Raw genomic sequence first — 26950 nt, forward strand, 5'->3', positions numbered from 1 at the left:
GCTCACCCCTGCGTGAGACAAATCCATGGAAGACAGGCCTATAAATGCATATTAGCAATGGCAAATGGGGGTTCCATGATTAAAGAGCACATGCCTCTGACTTCTGAATGCTCAGAGCAAATGAGGGCATGTCTACCATGCACCACCTGTGAGGCATGGTAGACATTTGACCACTGTTGGAGACAGAATGCTGAGTCTGTTCAGCAAGGTCTCGGGTACCAGAGAAGCTGACCATCCCATAGGGCAGGGGTTGGGAATTTTTTTTTCAGCCCAAGGGCCGCATTCCCTTCCCAGCAGCCTTATGGGGGCCACTTGCTAGTGATGGGTGGAGCCAGAGGCAAAAGTGGGTGGAGCAATAAACATAAATTTTACCTTTCTGCAGTCGTCTACTTGCTCCACACACCTATCTCTAACATCCATCCAGGCAAGCAAAAGTAATTACCAGAGTTCAAGGACATATTCTAGCCAGGCAAAAAACCCCATAGAGGATGTGAAGCAAGTTTGGTAAGGGGTGTGGCCTGGGGAGAAAGAGGGTGTGGCCTGAGGAGAGTCCCATGGGACAATTAGAAAGGCTCAGAGGGCTGCGTTTGGACCCCAGGCCTGAAGTTTTCCACTTCTGCCAGAGCAGTTGACCTCCAATGCCAGTTATGGGACACTGCATTAAACAGGGATAGTTGGATGTGTTAAGCTGTTGCAGGGAAAACAACAGAGAGACTTTGGGACTTCAAGGCTAATCTTAAATCTCCTCCTCTTTAAGATGCCATGAGCCTAGTTGTTTTTGCATTATCTATGGAGTTGTAAGCAACGGTTGATACTGCCTCAGCTAAAATGACTTCATGCCAGTGCCGTTAGCATTAGTGCGTTGTTTCAAATTGTCAAGCTGAAAGCTCACCCTGTGGTGAGTGCAGTATGCTCCTTATTTGTGACTCTTTGTGATTCTTTTGAAGCATGAAATACAGCCTTGAAATTACGGGCGTTTACTTCATGCTGAAGGAGAACAAAACCTATCCTTTGTGTGAGATGGGTCTGCGGTGAAGTCAGAACAGTTTGTTGTTATGTGCCTCCAAGTTGACTACGACTTATGGCGACCGTATGAATCAGTGACCTCCAAGAGCATCTGTCATGAACCACCCTCTTCAGGTCTTGTAAGTTCAGGTCTGTGGCTTCCTTTATGGAATCACAGAACAGTTTAACTTGATACTATGCTTCCGTTAGAGGCTTATTTTTAACCGCAGCTATGCGGAACCTTAGCCTTCCCCTCCAAAGAAATATTCCAATCGCTTTGTAAACTTTGCATGTTGACACTGTTTCCATTTGTCATTTTGAAGGTGTCGTGTGTGCATTGACAAGCCATGCTAAGATAAGAAACTCAGTAGCTCTGAGGAACATAGAAAGCTGCCTAAACCAGGTCAGAGTACCATTTAGCCTAGTATCATCTTCCCCATCGCTGGCTACCTGACCATTTTAGCAAGGATCAAACCAGGGACATTTCTGCATGCAAAACATTTGCTTTACTGCTGAGTTTTGGCCCACGGTTGGAAGAGGTTGTAAAGTAAGATTTACTAGAGTGACAGCGGCAACAACCAGTAACATTCATTCTTCATCCAAAGGCCCTCAAACTCTGCCACACCAGGGCCATCTTCAAAATGTATTATTTTATTTATTACTATATTTATATCCCACCTTTCCTCTAAGGAACTCAAGGTGGCATACATGGTTTCCCCCCCTCTCCATTTTATCCTCACAACAACCCTGTGAAGCAGGCGAGGCTGAGATAGTGATAGACCCAAGGCCACCAAGTGCATTTCATGATCAAGTGAGGATTTGAACCCTGGCCGCTCAGGTCCTAGTGTGACACTCTAACCTACAACACACAGGTTCAGCTGAGCCCCACCAGTGTGTTAAGGAATGGTGGAGGTAGAGCACACAAGCCAACTAAGTTCCCTTCTTTCTGGAAGCTTGGTGCAAAGTGAAAAGGGTGCCATGGTTGGCTTGGGATCCACTTTTGAGTCTAGGGAAGGGAAACATGTACCCCCAGCAATGTTTGTTTGTTTGTTTATTATTGCATTTATATCCCATCATTCCTCCAAGGAGCTCAAGGTGGCATACATGTTTCTTTTACCCTCTCCATTTTATCATCACAACAACCCTGTAGCTTAGGCTGAGAGGCAGTGACTGGCCCAAGGCCACCTACTGACCTTCACAACCAAGTGAAGATTTGAACTCTGGTCTCCCAGGCCATAGTCCAACACTCTAACTACTTTGCCACACTGGCTCTCAATGTTTCATATTGTCTCAATTATCTCATATGACAATATTATTGGACTTCAGCTACCATCATCCCCAGCCAGAACAGAAAATGCGGAGGGATTATGGGAGTTGTAGTCCAACAACATCTGGAGGACCCCAGGTTCCCTATCCTTGACCTAGGTTTCTATTGGCCCAAACCGGCTAGGCCATGGTGCCAATTTTTGTGTGCCCTTGATATAGCCAGCTGAAGCCTCTCTCTTGTCTTTTTATTTTCTGGAATATGTATTTTCCAAAATAGAAATAGAGTATAACCTCCAGTTTGAAACACAAAAAGGTGTCTTCACCATCATATGACATTGACCAATAAAAAGGCTTTGAAATTAATAAAAATAAATTTGACACAGATTTCTAGAATGAATAATGAGAGCAATATAATTTTATAGGTTAGATTCTCTATGAAAACAGTAGTAGCACAGAAAAGAAGCAAAGTAAGAAGAACACCAACAAACATACAAAAATGTAATTCTCCATCTTTGGAGACGGCAGGTGCTACCACCGCTCAGAGCCACATTACCAAAGTCTTCCAAGCTACACAAGAAGTGGATTGGACTGTGAAAGACCAACCCAAATTGTTTGTGTTTTGACCAATTTGTAGGGCAGTACAATATCTAGAGAGGAGGTCAGGTCTCCTGCTCCCCTGGTGCATTCACTATAGCTGCCCAATTTCCCTGCTTTTTAAAGTTTGATAGAAATATCTGTGGGCTATAGGTACATTCTTGAACTGCAAAGTTTTTTGCCTATTAGTGAATTTCTCTGCTTTTAAATTTGGAAGGTAAGAAATGGGATCCTGTGCAAGTTTGCTGAGAATGGATTGATCATTTACATGCTTATTGAGTTCAGTCGGATTTACTCCCCTGCAATCATGTTTAGGATAGGTGAAACTGACCATAGGGATGGGGAGGAGGGGGAGGGGAACAGGCAGGATGGGGAGGGGAGGAGAAGAGAAGGGCAGGTTTGACCATTTGCATGTTTTATTGAGTTCAGTGGGATTTACTCCTGAGCAATCATGGTAAAACTGACCATGGGGGAGAAGGAGGAGGGGAAAGTAGAGGAAGGAGGAAGGGGGGAGAGTGGAGCAGAAGAAGGGTGAGGAGGAAATTGGAGGTGGAGGGGGAAGGAAGGAGGAGGGAAGGGGCAAAGGGGTGGTGACAGGAGAAGTGGGGAGGCAGGTTTGATTATTTGCATGATTATTGAGTTCAATGGGATTTACTACCGTGCAATCATGCTTAGGATAGGTAAAACTGAGCATGGGGTATGGGGATGGGGAGGGAGGAGATTGGAAGGGGATGGGAAGGGAGGGATGACAAGGGAGGATGAGAAGGCAGGCTTGAACATCTGCATGCTTTTTGAGTTCAGTGGGATTTACTTTGGTGCAATCATGCTTAGGATAGGTGAAACTGACCTGGGGGAGGGGCAGGGAGGAAGGAGAGCAAGAATGGGAGGGGGAGGGAGGAGATTGGATGGGTGAGCACTGGGCAGAGGGGAAGCCCCTTTCCTTTCCAAAAGGAAAACATTGTGAACAGTATCATTGTTTTCAGCATTTGCCCCACCTTTTTATTCTACAGCAGGCACATGTAGCCTCCCACCCAAATTTAAACCAAAGCTGTCCCTGGCCACATCCGCACCAGACCTTTATTTCACTTTACACAGTCATGGCTTCTCTCAAAGAATCCTGGGAAGTGTAGTTAATGAAGGGTGCTGAGAGTTGCTAGGAGATGGCCTGTTCCCCTCACAGAGCTTAAATCAGAGCGGCTGACTGTTAAACCACTCTGGCCACTGGAGCTCTGTCAGTGGAATAGGAGCCTCCTCTCAGCACCCTTCACAAACTACACTTCCTAGGATTCTATGACTGTCTAAAGTGAAATAAAGGTCTGGTGTGGGTGTGGCCACCTGATTAGGCAAGCCCAGCAGCTGTGAGTCTGGCTTTTAGAACACTGAGAGTTGGTTCTTACTGAGCATGTCCAACATTATCATTGAGTTCAATGCAAAATTTCTTAAATAAATTAAAAATCAGCCAGGCATTTTTTAAACTTTTAAACTGCAGAAGATGAAGGTCAGAGCATGGGCAAGGTCAGTAATAGGATTACAGGTACCCTGTGGACATGGCTGATTTTTAAAATTAATTTCAACAAATTATGAGAACTCTGACAGAAAAAAAGTCCAAAAGGTTTTTTTCTCTCTCTCTTTACACTTTGGACTCTCAATTCTCTGTTTTGTGCGTCACCATGAAAATTTAGAGGGTTGTTAAGCAAGCGTTTCTGAGTTCAGGACTATACGTTTTGTAAGGTTTTGTTTTGAAATGAGCTAATGGGAAGCATCAGAATGGCATGGAGGTATTTTCAATTTAACATTGTGGAATGTGAAAAATCCATTCTGACTATAGTATACAGCCACTCTCATGGCTGTATAATTATATTTTCTTAACAAAAAGATTAACAAACAACAGATGATATCCAACTAAGTAATACTCGGAGGAGATTCAATGGAATCAAGGGGCAGTCTCCAATTAAAAAGTTCAATCTGTGCAAGGATTTCTGCTTGTCTAAGGAATTTCCCCTTCCTTTTCTCTCCCCGTGCATACCTAATACACCCATGCACTCAGGTCCTGCTTGCGGGCTTCCCCCAGGCACCTGGTTGGCCACTGTGAGAACAGGATGCTGGACTAGATGGGCCACTGGCCTGATCCAGCAGGCTCTTCTTATGTTCTTAATACCTTCCCCACATCTGCTCCTGAGTGTTGGGGGAACTCCTAGAACAGATTTAGGGGGCTTCAGAGGGAAAAGAGGGGAGGGAAAGTTCCACTGCGCAAGCAGAAATCCTTGTGCTGTTGGAATGTGTTAGTTGGATATCGGCCCATTGACTTAACTCAGCCTTTCCCAACCTTTGGGTCCCCGGATGTTGCTGGACTACAATTCCCATCATTCCTGACCATTGACCACACTGGCTGGGGCTGATGGGAGTTGTTCTCCAACAGCATCTGGGGATCCACACGCTGGGAAAGGCTCATTACGTTACTTAAGGAACGGTCAATAGATCTATTTTAAGTATAATTAGAGATGTGAAGGCATGGAAAAAAACTGGAAAAATTTGCAGAAAAAACAGTTTTCCCCCATTTTCTTTGAAGCCTTTTTTGTTTTTTTTTCTGAAAAATTGGAAAAATTGAAAAAATGAAGAAAATATGGATTATGCTAAAATAAAACATTCCATAATCCATATTTTCTTCATTTTTTTCAATTTTTCAGAAAAAAAACAAAAAAGGCTTCAAAGAAAACGGATGAATAAAATGCTTCATTAAATCTTGCCCTCCACCCTTTTCTCAGTTCTTTTTATGGGAATGGATGCTTTGTCTGCCTGACACTGTGGAGGACTATCAGAGACTTAAATAATTTTATTTGTTATTAATGTTGATGGTTTCTTCTGTTTTTTTTTTTTTTAAAAAACTGTTTTGCCTGCTCCTCATAAACTGGCAAAACTAAAGAGGTTCCTTACAGTTCAGGAGCTTGTAGATCTATTTGTTACAAAAAAAAATAAAATTTAAAAAAGTAAATTCAATTTCTAATAATTGTTTGAATAAAATGTACTTTTAATATACCAAATGTGATAATTTTATGCCAAACCAACTTGTACATAATTACATTTTATGTTCCTGAAGTAACAAAGTGACTTTCAATCTATAAAAAGTGCTAATATTGCATTTTTCCAATTTTTCCAGAAATTTCCATTTTTTTCTGGAAAAAACCCACGGTTTTTTCCCCATGGCTTTAAAATTTCCATAACTGTTTACATCTCTATTAACACTGGATGTCACCCCAAAGCTTGGTATAGGAAGTATGAGTCATAAGAGTCTTAAATTACATATTTTACACCCTCACTTCATTTATCAAACATTTCCCTCTAAGGACCCCTCCTTTCTGCACAGAACTGCATTTCAGGAGGCTGTCCTTGTGTTCTTCTAAGGCAGGGGTAGCCCCACCTAGCATGGTCATAATGGGAGTTGTAGTCCAACAACATCTGGAGGGCCCCACCTTGGCTACCCCAGAACTCAGATGTTTCAGCTGGGAACTTTGGAGTCCTCACATTAAAGTCAAATATTTATCCACCATTCTGTGATAAGGGTCTATAATAATACTGGGTGGTGGTGATCATATTATCTGTTTACAAACCTATCACAACTCTTGTGATCAGGGACTTAACTTTTTTTAGTCTCAATTTCTCTGTTCACTAGAGTGCCAGAGGACAACCCTGGGATCTGTGTGAGGAAGGAAGGGTTGGTATGCAAAGAGTATGTTAAAACAGGTGGCAATACAAGTCAAACCAGAACTCCCAGCTTTATCAGGCTTGACCATCACTTGTCCAAATATCAACTTGTAGCACTTGCCTATGACAAATATTTGGATACAGGTTGTTGCTCGGTTTGCAATGAGAGTACAAGCATAACAAACACATATATAATGGATTGGATCCATTTAGTTAAGTTTTAGTCCCGCTGAAATCAAAGAGATGTTAGTCATAACTAATTCAAGCCCTATCAATGGAGCGAAATTGTAACTTAGGCTGCAATGCAATATATGTCTACTCAGAAGTAAGCTCCATTGGGTTCAATGGAACTTAATCCCAGTTAAGTGTGTTTTGGATTCCAGCCTCAGCCGCAATCCAACCTACAGCAATGCAACAACACAAGTGAGGCCCTGCAACTAAATGTTGCAGTGTGGTGCCCTCTGTTTCCAAATGTTCTCCCTCCTTTTTGCCCTCCCCCAAAGGCAGTCAGCATATTGTATCCACTGAGTGTGTTGGTTTGGGATTTCTTTCTTCATTTGGGTTTTTTTTTTAGGGTGGGTGGAATGAGGTGGACATACGTCAGCCCAGTTGCAGCTGCACTATGAGGATAGAAACCATGGCTTGGACACAGGCCTTGTGCAAGGCTTTCCCATTCCTTCCCCCACTGCAGCATCCTGCATGCCTCAAAAGCTACTCTTGATGGTCAGGGAACCCTTCAGAGTGGCATGAGATGGGATGGAGGAAAATTTTGTTTGGTCTGCCTTTTTAAGCAAACTGACCTAATTGGCAGCTCTTGGACTACTCCATGGGCTGGGATGTAATAACCTTTAAAATTTTGCATGTCTCAAAGTTTTGCATTACAGTGCTCAACTAAAGAAAATGCTAAAATGCATAAAAATTGGTACTTTAGAATGAAATGGTTTGTATCCCATGCTAATCCTATTCATAGTAGATCCATTAATAAATATGACTAACTTAGATACATTAATTTTACTGGGTCTCTGAGTAGAATATAATTGGCTACAACCCAATATATTTAGAAATGAACACATTCAATTATGCCAAAATACAATTAAAATAACATCCCAGGAAGAATATGAAGATCAAATAAGGAACAGATTTGAGACTTTAAACTTAGTTGATAGAGAACCAGAAGAACTATGGATTGAGGTCAGAGACATTATCAGGGAAGAATGCAAAAAGACAATACCTCTAGTTAAAAAGAGAGAAAGACTTGAATGGATGACTGATGAAAGTCTTAAAATGGTTAAAGAAAGAAGGAAAGCAAAAGCAAAAGGAAACAGAAACACAGTCGGAACCCTAAATGCAATAATACAGCAAGTAGTACGTAGGGACAAAGAACTATTACAATAGTTATTGTATAGAAAGAAGAGGACAACAAAAAAGGTAGAACAAGAGCCCTATTCCAAAAGATTAGAGAAATGAAAGGGAAATTTAAACCAAGAGTAGGGATGTTGAATAATCAACAGGGGAACACACTGACTGACTGAGATGAAATAAAAGGAAGATGGAAGCAATACACAAGAACTCTATGAAAGAGATGCCAGGATGACAGATTAATTCATGGAGGAACCATATGATGAAGAACCAGAAATTTTAGAATGCGAGGTGAAAGCTGTTCTTAAAATACTTGGAAGAAACAAATCACCAGGAATAGATGGCATACCAATGGAGTTGCTACAGGTTACTGAGACTGAATCTGTCCAAATTTTGACAAACATAACAACATTAAATAAAATACATAGTTCAATATATATTTTATGATAATATGAATTTTAGTACATATTGAAATATGTATTTAAATACACATTTTCATACAGATTTACATTTTTATTTTTAATGTGAAACTGGATTTCTGAAAACACATGCAAAATCGACATAGATGGAAAAAAGACAAATACGCCCATATTTGGATGTGGGAGGCTTAAGTGGGAGGAGAGAACTGGCAAAAACCTTCCCACCTCATTCCAGCAGGTCTGCCCCTTGGGTGGCTTTGAGGGCTCAGGATGCTGCACTGGGCAGGAATAGCTCAGTGCTCAAGTGACTTTCTGTTCCAGCAAAGTCAGTATCTCAGCCAATGACACTGACGTTACTTTGACAAACATCATAATTGCTCCTATCTGTAGGCCACCATGCACCTCCTTTTAAGTGCTAGCATTGCCGTGCAGCACTCAGTTCTGACATTTGTCAAAAGAGGCTCAATAAAATCCGAGAGGCTTTCAAAAACATTGTATGCACCAATTCAAAATGCACAGAGGAGAAGGAAGGGGCTAATCTAGGAGGACTCTGAAGAGACTTCACAGTGCTTCAGATCAGAAAAAGGACTATTGAGCAAAACAGAGGCTTTCTCTGGCAACCTGAGCTTAAACCTCTTGCCACTCAGGGATGTTACAAAAGCATTGACACAGAAGCTGCTGCCTGCAAACAATGGAGCCTTGCACAGGCCATTAGCAGTGTTTTGCCCAATAACTGTTCCCATGGGAAGTAGAAACTGCCAGGTACCTCCTCTTGAGAAGTAGGGATAATCAAGAAAAGAAATTATGGTGTAGAAAGAAACCTAAAGAGTGAAGGAGAGAAAGAGTATTAAACATAGGCTACTCTGGCTGCTTCCAGACAAGTACTAATAAATCACTGAGGAGCAAGCAGAATTCCAATTTATTTTCTGGACAATTGAGGATACTGCTATGCCCAGGCTATGGTCTGAAGGCACATAAGGCCAGCTCTCTGCTGAAACTAAGCAGGGTCACGCGTGGTCAGTGCCTGGATGGGAGACCGCCTGGGAACCATGTGTAAGCTGCCTTGGGTTTCTGTCATGGCAAGAAAGGTGGGGCATAAATGTAATAAATAAAAATAAAATATATACATTTTTCTGTATGTTCATCTCACCATGTTCCATCTACACTGGTGAGCAGGACATAGCGGCTGAAAGGTGGGGAAGAGCCAATTCATCTGAGCAGCCATTTGAAAAAAAAATCTGAATGGTCCCTAACAAAAATAAGAAATCAATTATTTGAGTGCTAGGCATTTTCTTCATTTACATGTGATTGCCCATTACAATCCATGTAATATCAAAAACCCAAGTGTTTAATTATTGTTTTTGGACTAGAAGTGTTTAGAGTGGGAAAACCATGTTGCTAAAATGGCAATGAGCAGACAGCAGCTCTTTCTCTCTTTCAAATTTTGTTTTAGTGTGATAGCATGTCACTATTATTATATTTAAAAAATATAGCTAGAGAAGTATTTCAGCACTATTTAAAAGACTGATTAAAAATAATTAACAGGGTTATAAAATGATGCCCACTGCAAAGGTTATAGCAAATGTGTCCCAAGCTTTGATGGGTGCATCGTCGCCCACATCAAAACTACAGCTTTAAAAATGAGAAGAGTAATAATAAGAGCATCTACACCTGTGGAGATTACACCACTCTTCTATCCTTCTCAAACAATGACAGACTTTTTGTGTCAAGAAAAAAAAGATGGAGCAAGGACTGGGAAAACTTGAATGATAAATGGATGACACCAAGCGGACACCTTGCAAAATGCAAATGAACGAGACACGGCAATTCCATACTAAATGCTGAGTGCGGAAGCAGCCATTGAAGATGAGCCACTTTTGTGCATCTAAAAATCCACGTGGGCCACAATCCTGCACTTGTGTGCACAGGAGTACAGGGTGAGGAGTGGCTCCCATAGAAGGTCTCCTCTGTCATGATGCAATTGTATGGGGCATGTGGAGCACTATGTGTGGCATGCTGAATGTAGACAATTAGTTTCTGCAAGAGCATCAGTCAGTTCTTTCCCAGGTCATTTTCTGCTGACAGCTCATGGGGAAGGGCTGTAGTTCAGTGGTAAAGCCTCTGCCTTGCATTATTATTATTATTATTATTATTATTATTATTATTATTATTATTATTATTATTATTATTATTAATAATAATAATAATAATAATATACCACTTACATGTCAGAATGCATGCAGAAGGTCCCAACTTCAATCCCTGGCATCTCAAGGTAGGCCTGGGAGAGACTCCTTCTAGAAACACCAGAAAGCCACTGCCAATCAGTGTAGACAATACTGACCTAGATGGAACAATGGTCTGACTTCACGTTCCTATGAGTAGAATCACAAGCGGAGGCTTGGAGAAGGAGGAGCTGTTCGATGCACCTGAGTACGGGAGACCCTCCAACTGACACTTCATGTCATTTCTCTCTCACATGTATTGCTTATAACCTGTACTTTTCCTTCTACAGGAAAGCCCAAAGCAGCTAACTACAAAACAAAAACAAGTACTAAATATAAAAATGAATATTACTGTAAGCAAAACATAGCAACATATCATATGCTATAAGCAAAACATGCTATAAGCAAAACATAGCAAGATATCAAAGTAAAACAAGATGAAAAACCAAAGTCATGTCAACTATTAAGTCCATGAGTTCATTCCACAATTTCCACTGGCAGTGAAAATAGTTTCAACTAATACATTTCACCATACATTTAAAGCGTTAGGATACTACTTTAACAGTCATGGCTTCCCCCAAAGAATCCTGGGAAGTGTAATTTGTTAAGGGTGCTGAGAGGAGAACCCTATTTACCTCACAGAGCTACAATTCCCAGAGTTCCCTGGGAAAAGGGACTGATTGTTAAACCACTCTGAGAACTGTAGCTCTGCGAGAAGCATTGGAGCCCTGGGAAATAACAACCAGGCACATCTTAAAACAAACTCAACTTTATTCTTGTTTCTGCAAAATAGCATACATGTTCAGATCTCTTAAATCTTCAAGACATGGTCTTTGTGACAGAAACAGTGCAATTTGCTTTTTTGAAAAAAAATGCAGTCTTGTGCAATCCACATAAAAGAGGCAGTTTCTTCATACTGCTTGTAATTGTGCAAACACTGAGAGCTATTTACATTTGACACTTTAACTCGCCTTCAGCGGTAGTGGTGTGCACTGCAAGAAGCACATCTAGTAGACATGCAAGGTTGTCCTCCGCATTCATATTTCATTTAGATAAAGTGTAACATTGGCACTTTTAAAAAAACAAAAAGAAACAACTCAACTAAGTATGACTCACTTTTTGCTTTCTAAAAAGAAAACCTTTGTACTGAATCTTCCATATAAATGCTTTCAGAGCCTCTGCAGTTATTAGGATATTGCTTCTACTTCTAGTGTAGCCCTAACACATGCTTTATTTGTCCCATGGGATGAAAAGAGGCAGAATAGAAAACAGTTCTACATATGGTATTAAGCAAGGTTAATATCACTCTGCAAAAAAACCCACAAAAAACTTCACAGTCAACAACCGGTGCAGCTCTGAATCTATTTCCTGCAAAATGTCAAGGTTTTTCTTAGCAAAATATTGCAATTATTCCTCCCCTCAAACCCACACAGATTTTCCTGCCCCCTACAAAACAATAAAATAACTGAGATGCTTGAATACAGGCTCTTGCTAATTCCATGGTTAGAATCCAGAAGGATCCTTATGTGAGGGAGGGGCACATACACAAATGCCCTCCCCCCATTTCTGCCAATTTCCCCCTCCACCTGCAGTCTCCTGCACCACATTCTGCATCTCTGTGGAAGGTCTCTCCACCTTCAGGACCTGTTTGGAGGGGGGCAGAAAGGGCTGTTGTGGGAGGATGTGGAGAGAAGACCCCCACCACATAAGCAAAGTTCTGATCACCCTTCTCAGGATCTAACCCCGTGTGAGTTTTTCAATGTTACCTTTTCTCATTCGCAACACATAAATGGAAAGTCATCCTTATATAAAGAACCACTTAACATGTTGTCAGAGAGAAACGGGGATTAGGGAAGTATCCCAAAAGAAAAAAATACTGAATTTTTAAAATAAAAGCATCATGTTCAAAAGGAAAGACATAACATGTTGTAACTGTAAGATTTTTTCCTCTTATCCCTTAAAAGAAAAAAATATCCACAGGTTTATTCACTGCTCGAAATGAAAACTCTCAAGGAAGGTACAAGGGGATTATGAAACAGGTGCACTAGGCATTCAAGAACAAATACTTGCTTTTCATGGGGGAACATGCTACCAATGAATGCAATTCGTATGGAGGTTTACCAAAGCAACATCTTCCAAGGAGAATGCATCGCCAACCTCACAAGCCTATGCATGTCTACTTGGAAGGAAGCTCCACTGAGTTCAGTGGGACTTGCTCCCAGGTAATATGGATAGGACTGCAGCCTTGAACAGAAGCTGTTCCAAAGAGAGCTAGCTAGCCAGTGGTATGTTAGGGCAACAATGGTCTGGCTTGGTTAAGAGGAGGTAGCATCGGCATGCATGTGAACCCACATGTTCAAAATTGCTTCCAAAATATATGTAGGCAAAGATTTGAGGAAGAGTTCTTTCCCCCATGTCATGCAAAAGCTGCTAATTGGTGCTGGCAGGATCAGTTCATAAGTGAAACAGTACTTTCAGGCTGGCTTCCAAATATCTGCGAGAAGAACTCAAAAGCCAAGCGGATATGAATGGGAATGAAGACATAAGCAGTGTAGACTACCATAGCAACAACAGTAATTGTGATGGTGTGGAACATGGATCGTTCCCAGGGCTCCAGGACATAGCTGCAGGTGACCAGGAGATACTGGAAATACAGCCAATAGATGTAATCCTTCATTCGCTTCAGATCCATTGCTGACTTAGATCGGCGTGAGGAAAGCTGATCTGTGGAAAGAAGACAGATAATATAAACGCAGAGTGCAGAAAGAAAAACTTCCAACAGAACATCTGGAGGACTAAATTCCCTAATCCTCTTTGGAAAGCAAGTCTGTTGTCACTCTTACTTGCAGAATTGCTTACAAATAAACAGGAATACTTGGTTTTTATTTCACTGCTGTTGTTAATCCCCATCATCAGAGGTGTGTAACACACACACAAAACGGGCTAGTGATATGCCATGGATAGAGTGAAAGTTTGGGTGCAGAAGGCTCTGCCATCTCCAAGTCTCTATCACAGAGGCAGACAGCATGGTGCCCTCCAGCTGTTGTGGACTACAGCTCCAATCACCCCTTGGAGTTGTAGTGCAAAACATCTGTAGGGTTTATTCAGTTAAGTGTTTATCCACAGGTGCCAATGCTGCCCACCCACTATGTACAATATCCAGATATGATGCAAGAACATCACTCCAACACTGCAGGCCCATCATAAATCTGCAGGATTGAGGTGCTAGGATGAGATGCTCAAAACAGCCTCATTATTTTTGAGTTAATACTTGTTTAAACTGAAAGTCAGAACCTCTGGGGACATGCTCCCTGGACTCCTACTGCTTGGAAAGGCGGGATATAAATCAAATCATCATCATCATCATCCAAACAAAAGCCAATGAAGCTGGTAGCAGAGTCGCCAAAACAAGGAACTTTCCTAGGATGTGACATCTGAGTGTCAGCATTATGAATGTGAAGTGTTTCCAAATTAGCTGATTACATCAGCAATGCCTTATTTATTGTAAGCTGCTTTGAATCCCTGTGAGAAAACAAAGGGGGCAGGGGAAAGGAATCATCCAAATAAGTAATGTATTGTACCAAGTAACAGGATATCCAAGTGATCTTCACTGTGCATGCTGCATCAGACTCCGTGCTCTCTGTAACAGTTAACCAAGTTCAAGGGTATGACAAATTTATACTGTTGTAATTGGAACAGGATGGCCATGTGCCCGGCTTTATAGAGGCCAATCTAGTGGAAGGAGTCCTCTATCTGAAGAGCTGTCTGGTCCAAGTCTAGGGTAGAGGAGAGCAAGAGCCTTGATGCTGCCCGTCAGTCATTAGCACCTGGCCAGCAGACTCAGCAGGCACAGAGGTCAACTGGTCACAGTCTGTCACACGATGGTGTGTTGTACTGCATTCCTATTTACATTATAGTAATTGTTTCTAAATTTGCATCTACACATATAAATCACCATATGCAGGTTTTATGCAAATCTGCATCCTCTTTCTTGGCAATACATAAGCATGAAGGAGGAGGCCCTTGGATGCCCGACAGCCTGCACGCCTCAATATAGACTGGATGCTTTTGAATCTATACTTTCAATGGGACCTTGAGCATGTGTAACTGAGGGCGGGACCGCCACTTAAGTGACTAAATATTTTGTTTGCTAAAACTATGAAGGATGAAACACTTATCAGCACATTAGGTTAAAACAGAGACAGTTAAGCAAAGGGAGAGTCTTTAGAGCAGATAAAATTGCCATGGAGACTTTTAATGCCGCACCCAAGACTGAGAAAGAATGTTCTAAACCTCAAACACAACTTGTCAGGATGCAGGATTGGGACCTTAGCACTTCAGAGGATGAGGAGGAGATCACTTTCTCAGAACTGGGTGAAGAGGGGGAGGGAGAACTCTCAGAGATAGTGTTGCCCAGCGACCGCAGAGGCCTTGAAACTCCAACAGACAAAGCTACAGACATTATTCAGGAATTTCCCACGCTCACCCCCCTCACTGAGCCGTTAGACCAAGAAGGAGGGGGGATTCCACTCCCTCCTCAGCCAGGGAAAAGTCAGTCTGATGGGCATGACGCTCACCCTCCCCTTTCTCCAATCCCAGAAACAGAATCTTCAGAAGAGGAGGGGGAGGCAAAACTTCCACCCTCACCAAGAACCCGGAGAAGGGAAAAACGGGTCAGGGGGAGAGAGAGAATTCGCAGGGAAGAAATTGTCCTAAGGCGGAGTGAGAGAATTCGCGCCAGAAAGCCCCCTTAATAAGAAGAAGGGGGGGCGGAAATTCCTTGTTCTGTCAACTCTCTTGCATGTCGCAGGACACGTGTATTGTGTTGCTTCATGAGGAGACATAGTCTCTGTCTGGATATTACACTAATAGAAACTAATTGCTTTCATCGACTGGTGTGATTTCTGAGTCCAGCCCTGGACACGACACAACTGGTACAAAGCTACTTGATAATACCTCTTAATGCAAATGAGCCTGATTTAGGGAATCTATGTAACAATATATAATATTGCTACATAGGTTCCTCAAGGCTGTTTAATTTGCAATAACAACTACAACTATTTCTATTTTATTATTATTAACAAAAAAACCCTTTTAGTTTAACATGTTAAGGGCCTTCCATGTTCACTCAACCTCCAAAATGCCAGGGCAAATGCCATACCATAACAGGCACATCACTGAGGCAACATGGATATGGCATGGTACCTTGGACATGGGACTACTGTTACTGGCAGAGTGGTGGACCCAAGTCCCAGATTTGTCTCTCCACTGGAATAGATGCATAGAGTCTATCATACAACCAAAGCTACCATTTCACATTACAAGTATGCTAATGGCAACTAATACCATCTACGTGGAATGATAAGAGTTGGAGGAGAAGTATTATACTGGAAGGGATCATGAAATATGAGCACATCTACAGTGCCGTTCACAAATAAGCCATGATGTGCAATACTGCACCAGTCATGATGTGTGCAGAGTAAGCTAGCCAGGATGGAGGGGTTGGAGGTTGGTAACTTATGGCTCTCCAGACATTACTGGATTCTAACTCCCATCATCCACAACCAGTATAACCAACGCTCAAGGATGATGGGAGCTGGAATCCAACAGTATCTGGAGGGTATCAGATTGGAGACATCTGGTCTACTCCAAATGGCAGCAGTTCTCCAGGGTCTGAAGGTCTTTTCTAGCCTGGCCACTGGAGAACCTTTAACTGGAGATGCAGGGATTGAACCTTCTACATGCCAAACAAGTGCTCTATCATTGAGCTATGGCCCCTTCTCACTGAATAAAAGGAAAGGGTATACACATCATTATGGGTACTGCCACTAGGAAATCTGTAACAAGATGTCTCTCTTTCCTGAGTGAAGCCCACTGAAATGCTGGACTGAACAGTAGCATAATGGTTTTTTATATGTTTTTCTGTAAAAGACATGTCCAAGAAAGGGTTAAACCATCAAGGAGCATAGCGGAAAGTAACCACAGCTGCATGTAATCAGCTGCAGAGATAAGCGGCTGGAAAGCTATAGAACAGTTGTAAAAGGAATGCGTAGTGTGGGGGATGTGAGGTTGCAACAAACATATGTATTGCTTCTGTATGGAATTCATGCCAGTAAAGAATATATTGATTCAATGACTCTTCCTTGAGCGTCTTGTGGTACGTAATCTCGCTCTCTCACACAAAGGGCATACGCTAAATGGCAACGCTTCCAACATGAAACTGCAACTGTATTGCTTAGCAGGAGCCTCCTTGATTTTCTGAACAAGCAGGTAGCAACCCATGATCAGAGTGGATATCAAAGTGCCTTTAATATTAGGTTTGCTCACTGATGCCCAATAGAAAAACAACAACAGTGTGTGGTTGGAAAGCTCTGAATTACATCTAACACATATAAGATATTGGGTTGCGTCCAACTAAGTCATAGAGGAGACCCACTGAAATCAACAGACTTGAATAGCTTAAGTTCACTGATTTAAATGGGACTTCTCCGAGTATGAATAAGGATACAACCCATTAGACCAGTGGTTCGCAAACCTTTTCCCCCATGAACCACTTGAAATTTGCTGAAGGTCTTGGCTGACCACTTAAATGATTTTTCTGTCTGTTGTAGCAATTGTAATGTAATTTTTTTTCAGACAGGCAGTGTACCAGCTGAATGAAACCACAATTGGGAAGACCTGCATTACACCTGCACAGACCTGCATTCGACACATTCCATCAAGATAACACACAAAAGACTTGTCCAGGTAGCAGTGAAATCATAGCAGTATTAATGTCACAAGACCTGCTTTAATATGAGGATGTCAGACTTTTGATGTACCAAACTTAGTTGTGCTGTTACAGCACTGATGTGATGTGCCAAACCCCAGTGTGCTGCAAGAACAAAAGTCCAGCATGATGGGGCTGAGGCACACATCAAAATGTTCTGGCCGGCTGAGGGCTTGCTGATTGCCATCTGTCCCCATGTTGTGTTCACAGGCAGGTTGTGCTTGCACCACAGCTAATTCTCACACACTCTCTAGCAATGCTAAAGGAGAAAAGGGCTGCAGCTCGCTTGAGGAAAATGCTACTGTCACTTCAGATTGACTGATGGCAATCAGGAGGTAAAATGAAAGTGAAATAGCCCATGGATGACACAACTGTGAAACCTCTAGTGTTTATTTGAAAGATGGACACCACCTTTGCATCAAGACAGTATTACAAGCATATTCCCCTTTTATAGAACAGCACTTATTCATGCAAAAAAAAAGACAAAAGAATAAAAAGGTTTCTCAGATTTGCTGGTGTCAAGCAGAAAGTATTCTTGAGCTGGCACCTAATCACCTTTTGCAGTGGCAAGTTGATTTACATAAGGGGGGGAAAGCAAAGGCATGATGGAGAGGGCAGAATATTTCCACTGACAACAACTACAAAGAGCACAGTACATCACACTATGCAGCAAGAGTGCACTATGCAGCATGATGAGTTGCTGTATACCAAGACATAGCAATACTCCACGTAGCCTACTATCATCTATCCTGACTAGCAGTGTCTCCATGCGTCTCTGGCAGAAGCCTTTTCCCTAGTTTCCCCAAGAGCCTTTAACTGGAGACATCAGGGACTGAACCTGGGACCTTAATGCTAAAAGCATACATGAACATCACAGTTTGGCCTGGCCTCTTTCCAGCCAGGACTCTAAATTTGCCACACAAGTTTTGTAGCATTTTTTGGGAGGGAACTCTGGTTCAATGTCATTGGTTTGGAAAAAAAATTCTATGGCCCCTTTATTTCACAAATGCCTTCAGGAGTAGATTCTGCAGGTCGGCAACGTTAAACACAACCAGTGCACGGAATCCTTGTGCTTGTAAGGTTAAAAACCAATGCAGTATCAAGGACAAGGTGCAACCCACCAAGCCTTACTGCTTCATACCACTTCCTTATTTCAATTGGTCTTCTCTTTGGATGTTTTTGAAATGAGTGAGCTTACAGAAGACCAACACTTGATGGTTTGGACAGAGAATTCTCCAGCTGCCGTCCTCAATTGTTGAATCAACACAGTCATCTCACACATTTGCTGCAGCAAACCTCAACACCATTTCCATTCTGGAAGATGGCTCATTCCAAATGAGGATTTATTTTTATTTCTTTGGACACCAAGCTGTAAGAGCATCTTAGGATCACTGAATTACAGATGCATAATTTAGAAACCGGCACTGAGCTTGAGGGCAATAGTAAAAAAAGTCATCTTCAACACAGAATGACGCCTGACCTCAAAGGCAAGAAGCCATAGCACTGACCTAACTCCCACACTCTCACTATGTCACCAGGTTAACACAGCCTCACCTTTAAGAATAAGCAGTGCATGATAGCGAAGTCTGCTGGACAGACTTAGAACCCACATTTATTTCTTTTCCTTTATCTGCATTTGTTCCCCAGGGACACAGATTGAAATACTTCAGTCCAATTTCCTCACAAAAAAAATCAGAACTCTAAAAACAAATTTTCAATGATGAGGCTGCAGATTCCTTACCACAAAGCCAACTAAACCCAAGAGAAGTCCTGGAACCTTTTAGCTGCTGGAAGCTAAGGCTGATATTGGGGAAGATGCTCATTTTGGTTGTTGGGTCCCAAGCCATTTATGGCTTTTTATGCTAGTACTAACACCTTGAATTGGGCCTGGTAGCTCACCAATGCAGCACTTTCAGAACCAGTGACACATGGTCCCATCAGGCTGCCCACTAACTAGCTTAGCAGCTGCATTCTGCTCTAGCTTGAAGGACTGTCTTTCAAGGGCAGCCCCATGTACAGGACATTACAGCAGTCCAGATGGGAGGTCATGCAAGCCACTCCTACACTCTTTTTTCTGTTTTCTGTTTTTGTTTTCCAACTGACCTTCGTCATGCCATAGCTCCTGGAGGTAACAGCAGATGTTCAGTCCTTGGTATGCTGTTTTGTTTTTGCCTCCTTTGGTTTGAAAACAGTGTTTTGTATTTCTGCACACTTTGGGGCTCACCCAAACATGCTAACAGCTCTCCCTTATTTCTCAATGGGCACATTTTGGCTCTGATCCTGTTGGCACACAACCACCTGAGCTCATCGTGAGAGGGAACAAATGGGACCTGCAACAAAATATTGCTGTGTGTCTTCACTGAGTGCTCTTGTTCAGCATTCCCTCCCTCCCTCCAGGATGCTCCACTTCTCATTTTCCATCACTTCTCATTTTCTTTTTTCCAAATGACACTCAACATCCTGTGTCTACTGGGCACACTCAGTCCTCATTGGACTGCCTTTTCCCCCCAGAAGTTTGTCCAATTTTTTAAAAAATGCTTCTTGTACTTCTGCAAATCTCAGGGGAATGTTGATACCTCCTGTTGTTTCCCAGTGGTCTTGTTGGCACTCATTACCCAAGTTCACAATCAGAAGGAAGGATTACTATGAAGAAGATAATGCATGGGATCGGCTTCCATATCCTTTTTTCCCCAGAAATAAAAAACCACAGTGTTCTCTCTAGATTTCCAACTCTTCATGTTTTTAACCTGTGTTTTAAGATTTTATGTCCCACCCTACTCACTTCTCCAAGGTAGTAAAGGGAGAGAGTGGGTGAAAGTGAATTCAGCAAGAATATTAACCATTGCAGTTGAACATAGTGCCAGAGACAGTTATTCATTCACCAAGTAGTGGAACATTTCATTTACATGTGTCAAAAGAGTAATGTAGAAAATGCATGGAATCTCTCTCTCCCCCTTTTTAATGTTCCTCATTGGTGTTATCCTTCCTGAAAGAGTGGTATTTCACAACAGGGGGTGATGTCATTTCCTGAGGCGCTATTTGCCAGTTCTCTGCATGCCAAATAAATAAGAGAGAAACCCACCAAATAAGCTAAACCAGGGGTAGCCAACATGGTGCCCTCCAGATGTTGTTGGGACTTCCAGCAACCCCAGCAGCATGGCCAATGGTAAAGGATGATGGGAGTTGTACTGCAGCAACATCTGGAGGGCTCCATGTTGGTTACCCCTGAGCTAAGCAGAGGAAGAGGTGGATTACCTCTTAGTTTTGCCACAGTGTGATGATTGGCTAATTACATTGAACCCAGTTAGTTTTTCCATGGCCTGATGATTACGGCTTGTGGCACCATGAAGGTGGGCTTTTTCACTGCTGGCAGCAATGTTGTGGAATGCCCTACCTGCTGAAATATGAGAGGCCCCATCAGTATTGGCATTCCATCAGCTCCTGAAGACACTCTGTTTACATTAGCATTGCTCTGCACTTTAACTTCTGATTTTATTAACTGGCTTGGTTCTTTTTAACTGTTTTAATTTTCATGTTTTTAACCTGGTTTGCTTTATTGAATACTTTAATTTAAAATGTTTTAACGTTCTGATGGAATTGAAATTGGGTGTTTTAATTATGTATTTTACAATTGATTTTATGTTGTAAACCACTCAAAAGCCATTTTAGCATATAAGTGATATATCAATCCATAAATACTACTACTACTACTAATAACAACAACATTAGCATGCAGGGATAAGGGTTAAACTCCCACTTTTCACTGTGAGAAATTCTGAAATCCCATGATTATGACCAACTAAAAATGGCAGCTTTGGAGTCCACCAGAACTCTTCATCAGGCTGAATGTAACTAAAAGTGTGGGAAAGAGAAAAAACTTGGTTTGGTATTGAAGCATTGACCAAAAGCTCAGTTTTGTTGTATAGTCTTAGAAGGGACATGGCTGCAGGGGGCATGATGATGAGGGTTGTCATAAAGAGCCTGCACTTTAGAATTCATTAATAAACACTACTACAATACCATCAAGAGAAACCTGAAAAGCAGCTTCACCTTCTTCCATCGAAAACCGGGTTTTCCTGCTTATCTGATGTGTATCATTGCTCAGATCAGTTTGATCGGCAGAGTGAAAGATACAGAGCTTCTTCCCGAAGAGAAGATTTCCATCGTGCTTACTGCCTGGCTCCTTGAGAAAAATATTTCTGTTCTTGCCAATACACATTTAATTCCAGGAGCCTGAGCACCAAACTACACACAACACAGAGAACTGTGATAGTAGGATATCCTGACTTTAAAAATAAAATCCATACGGCCCTGGAGGGGATGTGGATGGAGAAGAGACTGTATGGGGATGATGGTGCGAGAAGAATGATTTTCTCCTAACATTTTTCCTGACTGAAACACCCACCCAGGCTGTTATTAGCCTTGCTCACAGGCAGCTGCATTGTACCTGACTCCCCCCCGCAAAAAAATGGGACTAATAACATGTTTGGTGGGAGAATAATTTTGATCACATGTTGATAGGATGAACTCCAGTGGCAATACCCAAACCCAATTCATCCTGTCCTTGTTTTTAACGTTTTTTGCTTTTTTTAAAAGTAGCCTCAGATTGGATCATGGATCTCTGTATTGCATATAGTTTGGCTCAAGTGTTCTGAAGAAGCAAGTTTAGGCAATGTAGGAAATTCTTTTGAGCTTGCTACCTTATTTACTTTTTCTTCCCATCACCACCACAGTTGGAGCTAATTTTGTGATAGGAAGAATCCTGGGAATTGTAGTTTAACCCTCATGGAGCTACCATTCCCAGCACCCTCTACAAATTACAGTTCCCAGGATTCTTTGGGGGAAATCATGTGCTTTAAATGTGTGGTATGTGTACGCAGCCATTTTGCATCTTATCAATGAAACACAAGACCACACACTTAGGGGAAGGGCTGTAGCTCAGTGGTAGACCATCTGCCTTGCATGCAGAAGGCCCCAAGTTCAATGCCCAGCTTCTTCAGATAGGGCTAGGAGAGTATCCTGACTGATAATCCTGGAAAGCCACTGCCAGACAGGGAGACAATACTGAGCTAGATGGACCAATGGTCTGACTCGGTATAAGTCTGCTTCCTATGTTCTATGTTCAGCCTTATTACACCAACAATCCATTGCCTTGTAAAAATTGGCCCGAGCCCAGGGCAGCAAACAAAAGCACTAAAATACTTTCAAGCATCATAAAAACAGACTTTAAAATATATTAATAACAAAACATCCTTAAAAACATTTTTAAAAGCTTTAAGCACATCTTTAAAAAAAAGTTTTAAAAAAATATTAAAAAGCAATTCCAACACATTTACATGAATAAACATTCTTATTGTGCTTTTAAAAAAAGAAAAAGGTGGCAGGTGGAGGAGAGAAAGACACTGAGATTAGTATTTGAGTCACTGATATACCTGCCCATCCAGTGGCAAAGGCATGGGAAAGCTGAAATTGCTCAACAAGATTTTTTTTTTAAAAGGGTATGCAACCTTATCTGCAAGGCTTGTTTTGCCCTTATTTTAAGGCTGGGCAGGTAACACAGAGAAATAAACAGGAGCAGGACTGAGGTGGGGGATAGATATACTTATTTATATCTACACTGAGAATATGGCAAATGGTCAAGGACGATGGGTTACGAGAGCACCATGTTGGCTATCCCTGGTTCATTTCTCCGGCCAGAGGATAAGTATATTTGCAGACACTTTCTCTTTTGGCTGACACTTTCCATATACAACAACCAAACAAAAGAAGTTGGGATTAAAACAACCACCACCAAACCTAGGATGGGCATCTGCACCCATTTAATAATGGACAGGTCACAAGTGAGCATGTGTGATACTTCATAATGACCAGTAATTTTCTCTGGGCAACAATGATTTCTTTACCAAACTGAACCAGGAAGTCATTTTCCATTCTCTGAATATGCCTGAATCTAGGGAAAAATTTAGAGTGACGCACCAGCAAAATCACAAAAAATGGCTTAAAAATGAACTACTATTATAGCTACATCACATAAGCAAGAGTTACAATTGCTGTAGACATCACGGGAAATGAAGGTGATAGAATTTTGGATTGTGCCACCGCTGCTGTGGAACAACATTTTTTAATTGTTTCTTTATTTAAAAAGCGATGTAAATATTGGCACTTTAGGGAGAACGTTCCAGGGATGCCAGTTCTCTACATGCAGGGAACGTCTTACAGGGTTTGCAGGGGGGCATTCAAAAAATGCAGTTTCCCCACTTGCAGAGAGAGGCGACTGTTCAAGAATTCTGCCACAGAATGATACCTTACAGTCTATTGTCTTTATACTTATATTTATGTTTCTTTATTTATATCCCACCCTTCCTCCCAGAAGGAGCCCAGGGTGGCAAAACAAAACACTAAAAACACTTTAAAACAAAACATCTTAAAAACATATTGAAAAAAGCAACTTAAAAAGTCTTCAAAAGCAATTCCAACACAGACTGGGATAAGGTCTCTACTTAAAAGGTTTGTGGAAAGAGGAAGGTCTTCAGTAGGTGCCAAAAAAAGAGCAGAGATGGTGCCTGTCTAATATTTAAGGGGAGGGAATTCCAAAGGATAAGTGCCAACACTAAAGTCCTATGCTGTGCAGAACGGACCTCCTGATAAGATGGTATCTGCAGGAGGCCCCCACCTGCAGAGCATAGTGGGTATATAAGGGGTAAGACAATCACTTTATTACATTTAGATCTAACCTTTCTTCCATCACAAAACTCAAGGTGGTATGCACTAGGTTCTCAGATAGTTTCTCCATTTGGACACCGACCGGATCCAGACCTGCTTAGCTTCAGCAAGATTGTTGCATCACATAGCCAAGTCCTAGAATATTTCCTGGTTGACACTGCAATCCAAACTCTGTAGTGGCAGGGTTCAACAAACCAGTGAGGCCAACACTGCATCTACAGCTGTAGAGGGGTGGGGCAGGCAGGAAAATCACTGTGCCAGCCTAGAGCAAATGATGGCAGTGGGCCCTGCTCAGGATCCATTGGATCATGGGCCAGCTCATCCATACATACTCAATTTCTTTTGCCCATCTGCACCTTCAGCAGGTGGAATGGGGGCCTCCACACTAGTGGAGCAGAGCAGGGCAGGGCAGGGCAGGGCTGGGCAGAGGGATCTCTGCCCAATCCAACCCTGCTCTCCCCCCAAAGGGGCAAAGGGGGTTTGGATTGTAGCTTTACTTAAAGTCCTCTCTGATATCTTTGGGAGAGATGTTTCAAGTACCTTGCTCCTGAGCACTGTGAAACTGGCATGGCTCTATAGTTATAAGCAATTAACAACTCAGTGAAGCTTCTTTGTTATTCTGTATCTTCAGGGCATCAATGTCAGTCTAAGAAACACAACAATAGCTTAAAATGCCTTTCTAAAGAACAGTGCACCACCTTTGTCCTTGAAGAACACTTTCACAAACGTCAAACACTCACACCTAGCATTCTGAAAGCTTGTCCAATAAGTCAGCACCTGCCTCACCCAGATTATGTTAAAGATGCAGTCCTTTAAAAGGTGCTTTAAAAGGTACAATCCAATGCCCAACTTAGAAGTTAGTTACCCAGAGAGCAAAGGAAGCTCTGTTGGTCCACAGGAAAAATGCCAAAATCCACCATCAGTCAATACCTTTATTACGACCAACCAAAATGTCTCAAAGTAGTGAGAAAGCTTTTGAGTTCTCCAGAATGCTTTACCAGACTGGATAACAAAGCAAGCTTGAAGTTGCTGCCACAGAGTCTCCATCTGGTCACAGTGTTGAGATGGAGCATAAGAGGAGATTGTAGAGGAATCCAAACCATGTCTAAGTCAAAAGTAAAGTCCTGTTGAATTCAGTGGGGTTAGGACTGCAGCCTTAGGCTCCCCTCCTGTACCACTTACTTGGGAGAAAGCCCTATTCAACCCAATGAGCCTTATTTCTGAGTAGGCATGCATAGGATTGCACAGTTACTTCTGAGTAAACCTACACAGGATTGCACTGCAAGTCCCACTGCGTTTAATAGAACGCAATCTCTAGTAAGTGTGTTTAGGATTGCAGCCAGGTAACTGGATTAGTCTAAACTAGAAGCAACAGAATCTAGGTTTCAGGTTGTGTTACCGAACACAGTAGGCCTATGGTGAAATCTGCATGCATAGCATCAGGATGAATGGGAGAACAAATATTCAGTTCCTGAATAAACAACAATAAAGAAACTCACCACAGTGCTCTTGAGTGTGCCGCACAAGTTATACAAATGATGCTCCAAACGTCTTTTCTGGCTTGACCTTTCACTGCAGAGAGAAGTTCGAGAACCCAGTAAGAAGATTCTTCAGCCTTTCCTGCCTACCCTTTGGGCTCTGCTCTAAACTCACCCAATTCCAGTGGCTAATAATTGACAGAGAAAACACCCATCATTTGGTCTGCTTCATGGGCAGCAGCTATTGCAGCTGCCTCTCCAACCACCTCCCAGTGTGCGGATTCTCCTTTACCACTATTGGCCAAGAACCACACACACTCTTCGCCAGTCATGCAAGCAACAATGCACTTCACCAGTGGATTTAGGCAGGGTTAAACCAAGCACATGGAACCCTTGCTGTTGCTTCTTCAGTGCAGCAGCTTTTTTAAAATCAAAACATATTGAGGACAAAGGCTATTCTTCCTCAACTGCCTGAGCATCAGGTTGAAGAAGAGAGGGGGGAGGGGTCTATCAAATCAGGGACCAGGAAAAACACCAGAAAGGCATTACAATTTTGATCCTCCCTCCTCCTATTTTGTTTAAAACCCGTTCTTTTCTCGGGGGTGCCCCTCCCCTCGTCTCTCTGGATCAGATGTTTAAAAAGCCAGCAGCCAAAGGCAGTGTTAACGCTGGCAAGGCTGCCTAAAATACCCCAAGTAGCCTTGCGGGATCTGGATGAATTTATTATGGCATCAGTTTTCCATATGGACTCCACGGCACAACTAATACCACGATAGTCACGTTAAGGCCACAGGACTCTTCCTTGTTTACGCAGAAATGCTGCTGCTGCTCTGAAGCGATAAGGTTGCTCTGAGAAGAACAACAAACACCACCGTGAGCCAAGCGTTGCCGGCGCGGGGCTGCCCACGTCCAAACGCCCAGCCTCCAAACGGCATGCAAGCTCCACGGTTAGGGTGGGAAACAAACATGCCGCTCCCGCGCGTTGCCTTTGCAGCGAAGGGAAGCCTGTTTGTCCGCAGGCCGACGGAACCGCGTGCACGCCGCATTCGTCCTTGATGCGAGTTTTTTTTAATAGCAAGGAAGGGCTGAGAGCGAGCGAGAAACAGATGGAACTGCCATCGCTGGGACGAAGGGCGCCGAAGTGCAAAGCTAGCCCTGGGATCGGAGGAGGAGCGGGGCGGCTGGAACTGCAGTGGCGCTGCGCGCGGCATTGGAGAGGAGACGAAAGGGCTTTTCTCCCCGAAGGAACCCCCCCCGTTGCGTCTGGGGAGGGGCGCCTTCCTCGGCCCGCTCACCTACCTCTACGGGTTTGGCTCCATGCAGAAGGACGGGCTCCGCCTCTCTCCTTGCACGTGGAGCCTGGTCCGATCCCCGCATTTACGTCTGCGGCGAATGGTCGGCTGGGCGTGC

General features: G+C 42.6%; 1 protein-coding gene across 6 annotated transcripts; it reads right to left on the reverse strand.

Moving 5' to 3' along the window:
• Positions 1-11323: 11323 nt before the first annotated feature.
• Positions 11324-26391, reverse strand: SPTSSB (serine palmitoyltransferase small subunit B). Of its 6 annotated transcripts, none has more exons than XM_061637218.1 (3): positions 26309-26391; positions 25562-25634; positions 11324-13294 (listed from the first exon to the last, which is right to left on the reverse strand). In XM_061637218.1, exon 3 carries the CDS (start codon positions 13260-13262, stop codon positions 13020-13022), a length of 243 nt encoding a protein of 80 aa, XP_061493202.1. In that variant the 5' UTR covers positions 13263-13294; positions 25562-25634; positions 26309-26391; the 3' UTR covers positions 11324-13019. The 6 variants fall into 6 exon arrangements, with proteins under 6 accessions (XP_061493202.1, XP_061493204.1, XP_061493205.1 ...); XM_061637220.1 differs by having other exon boundaries at positions 26312-26382; XM_061637221.1 differs by having other exon boundaries at positions 26321-26339.
• Positions 26392-26950: the final 559 nt, after the last annotated feature.

The sequence above is a fragment of the Rhineura floridana genome, chromosome 7, assembly GCF_030035675.1.
Source record: "Rhineura floridana isolate rRhiFlo1 chromosome 7, rRhiFlo1.hap2, whole genome shotgun sequence".
NCBI lineage: Eukaryota > Metazoa > Chordata > Lepidosauria > Squamata > Rhineuridae > Rhineura > Rhineura floridana.

What these genes read in the sequence shown, in the direction of transcription:
- SPTSSB (XM_061637218.1), bottom strand. Translation starts at nt 13,262, where the DNA reads ATGGATCTGAAGCGAATGAAGGATTACATCTATTGGCTGTATTTCCAG.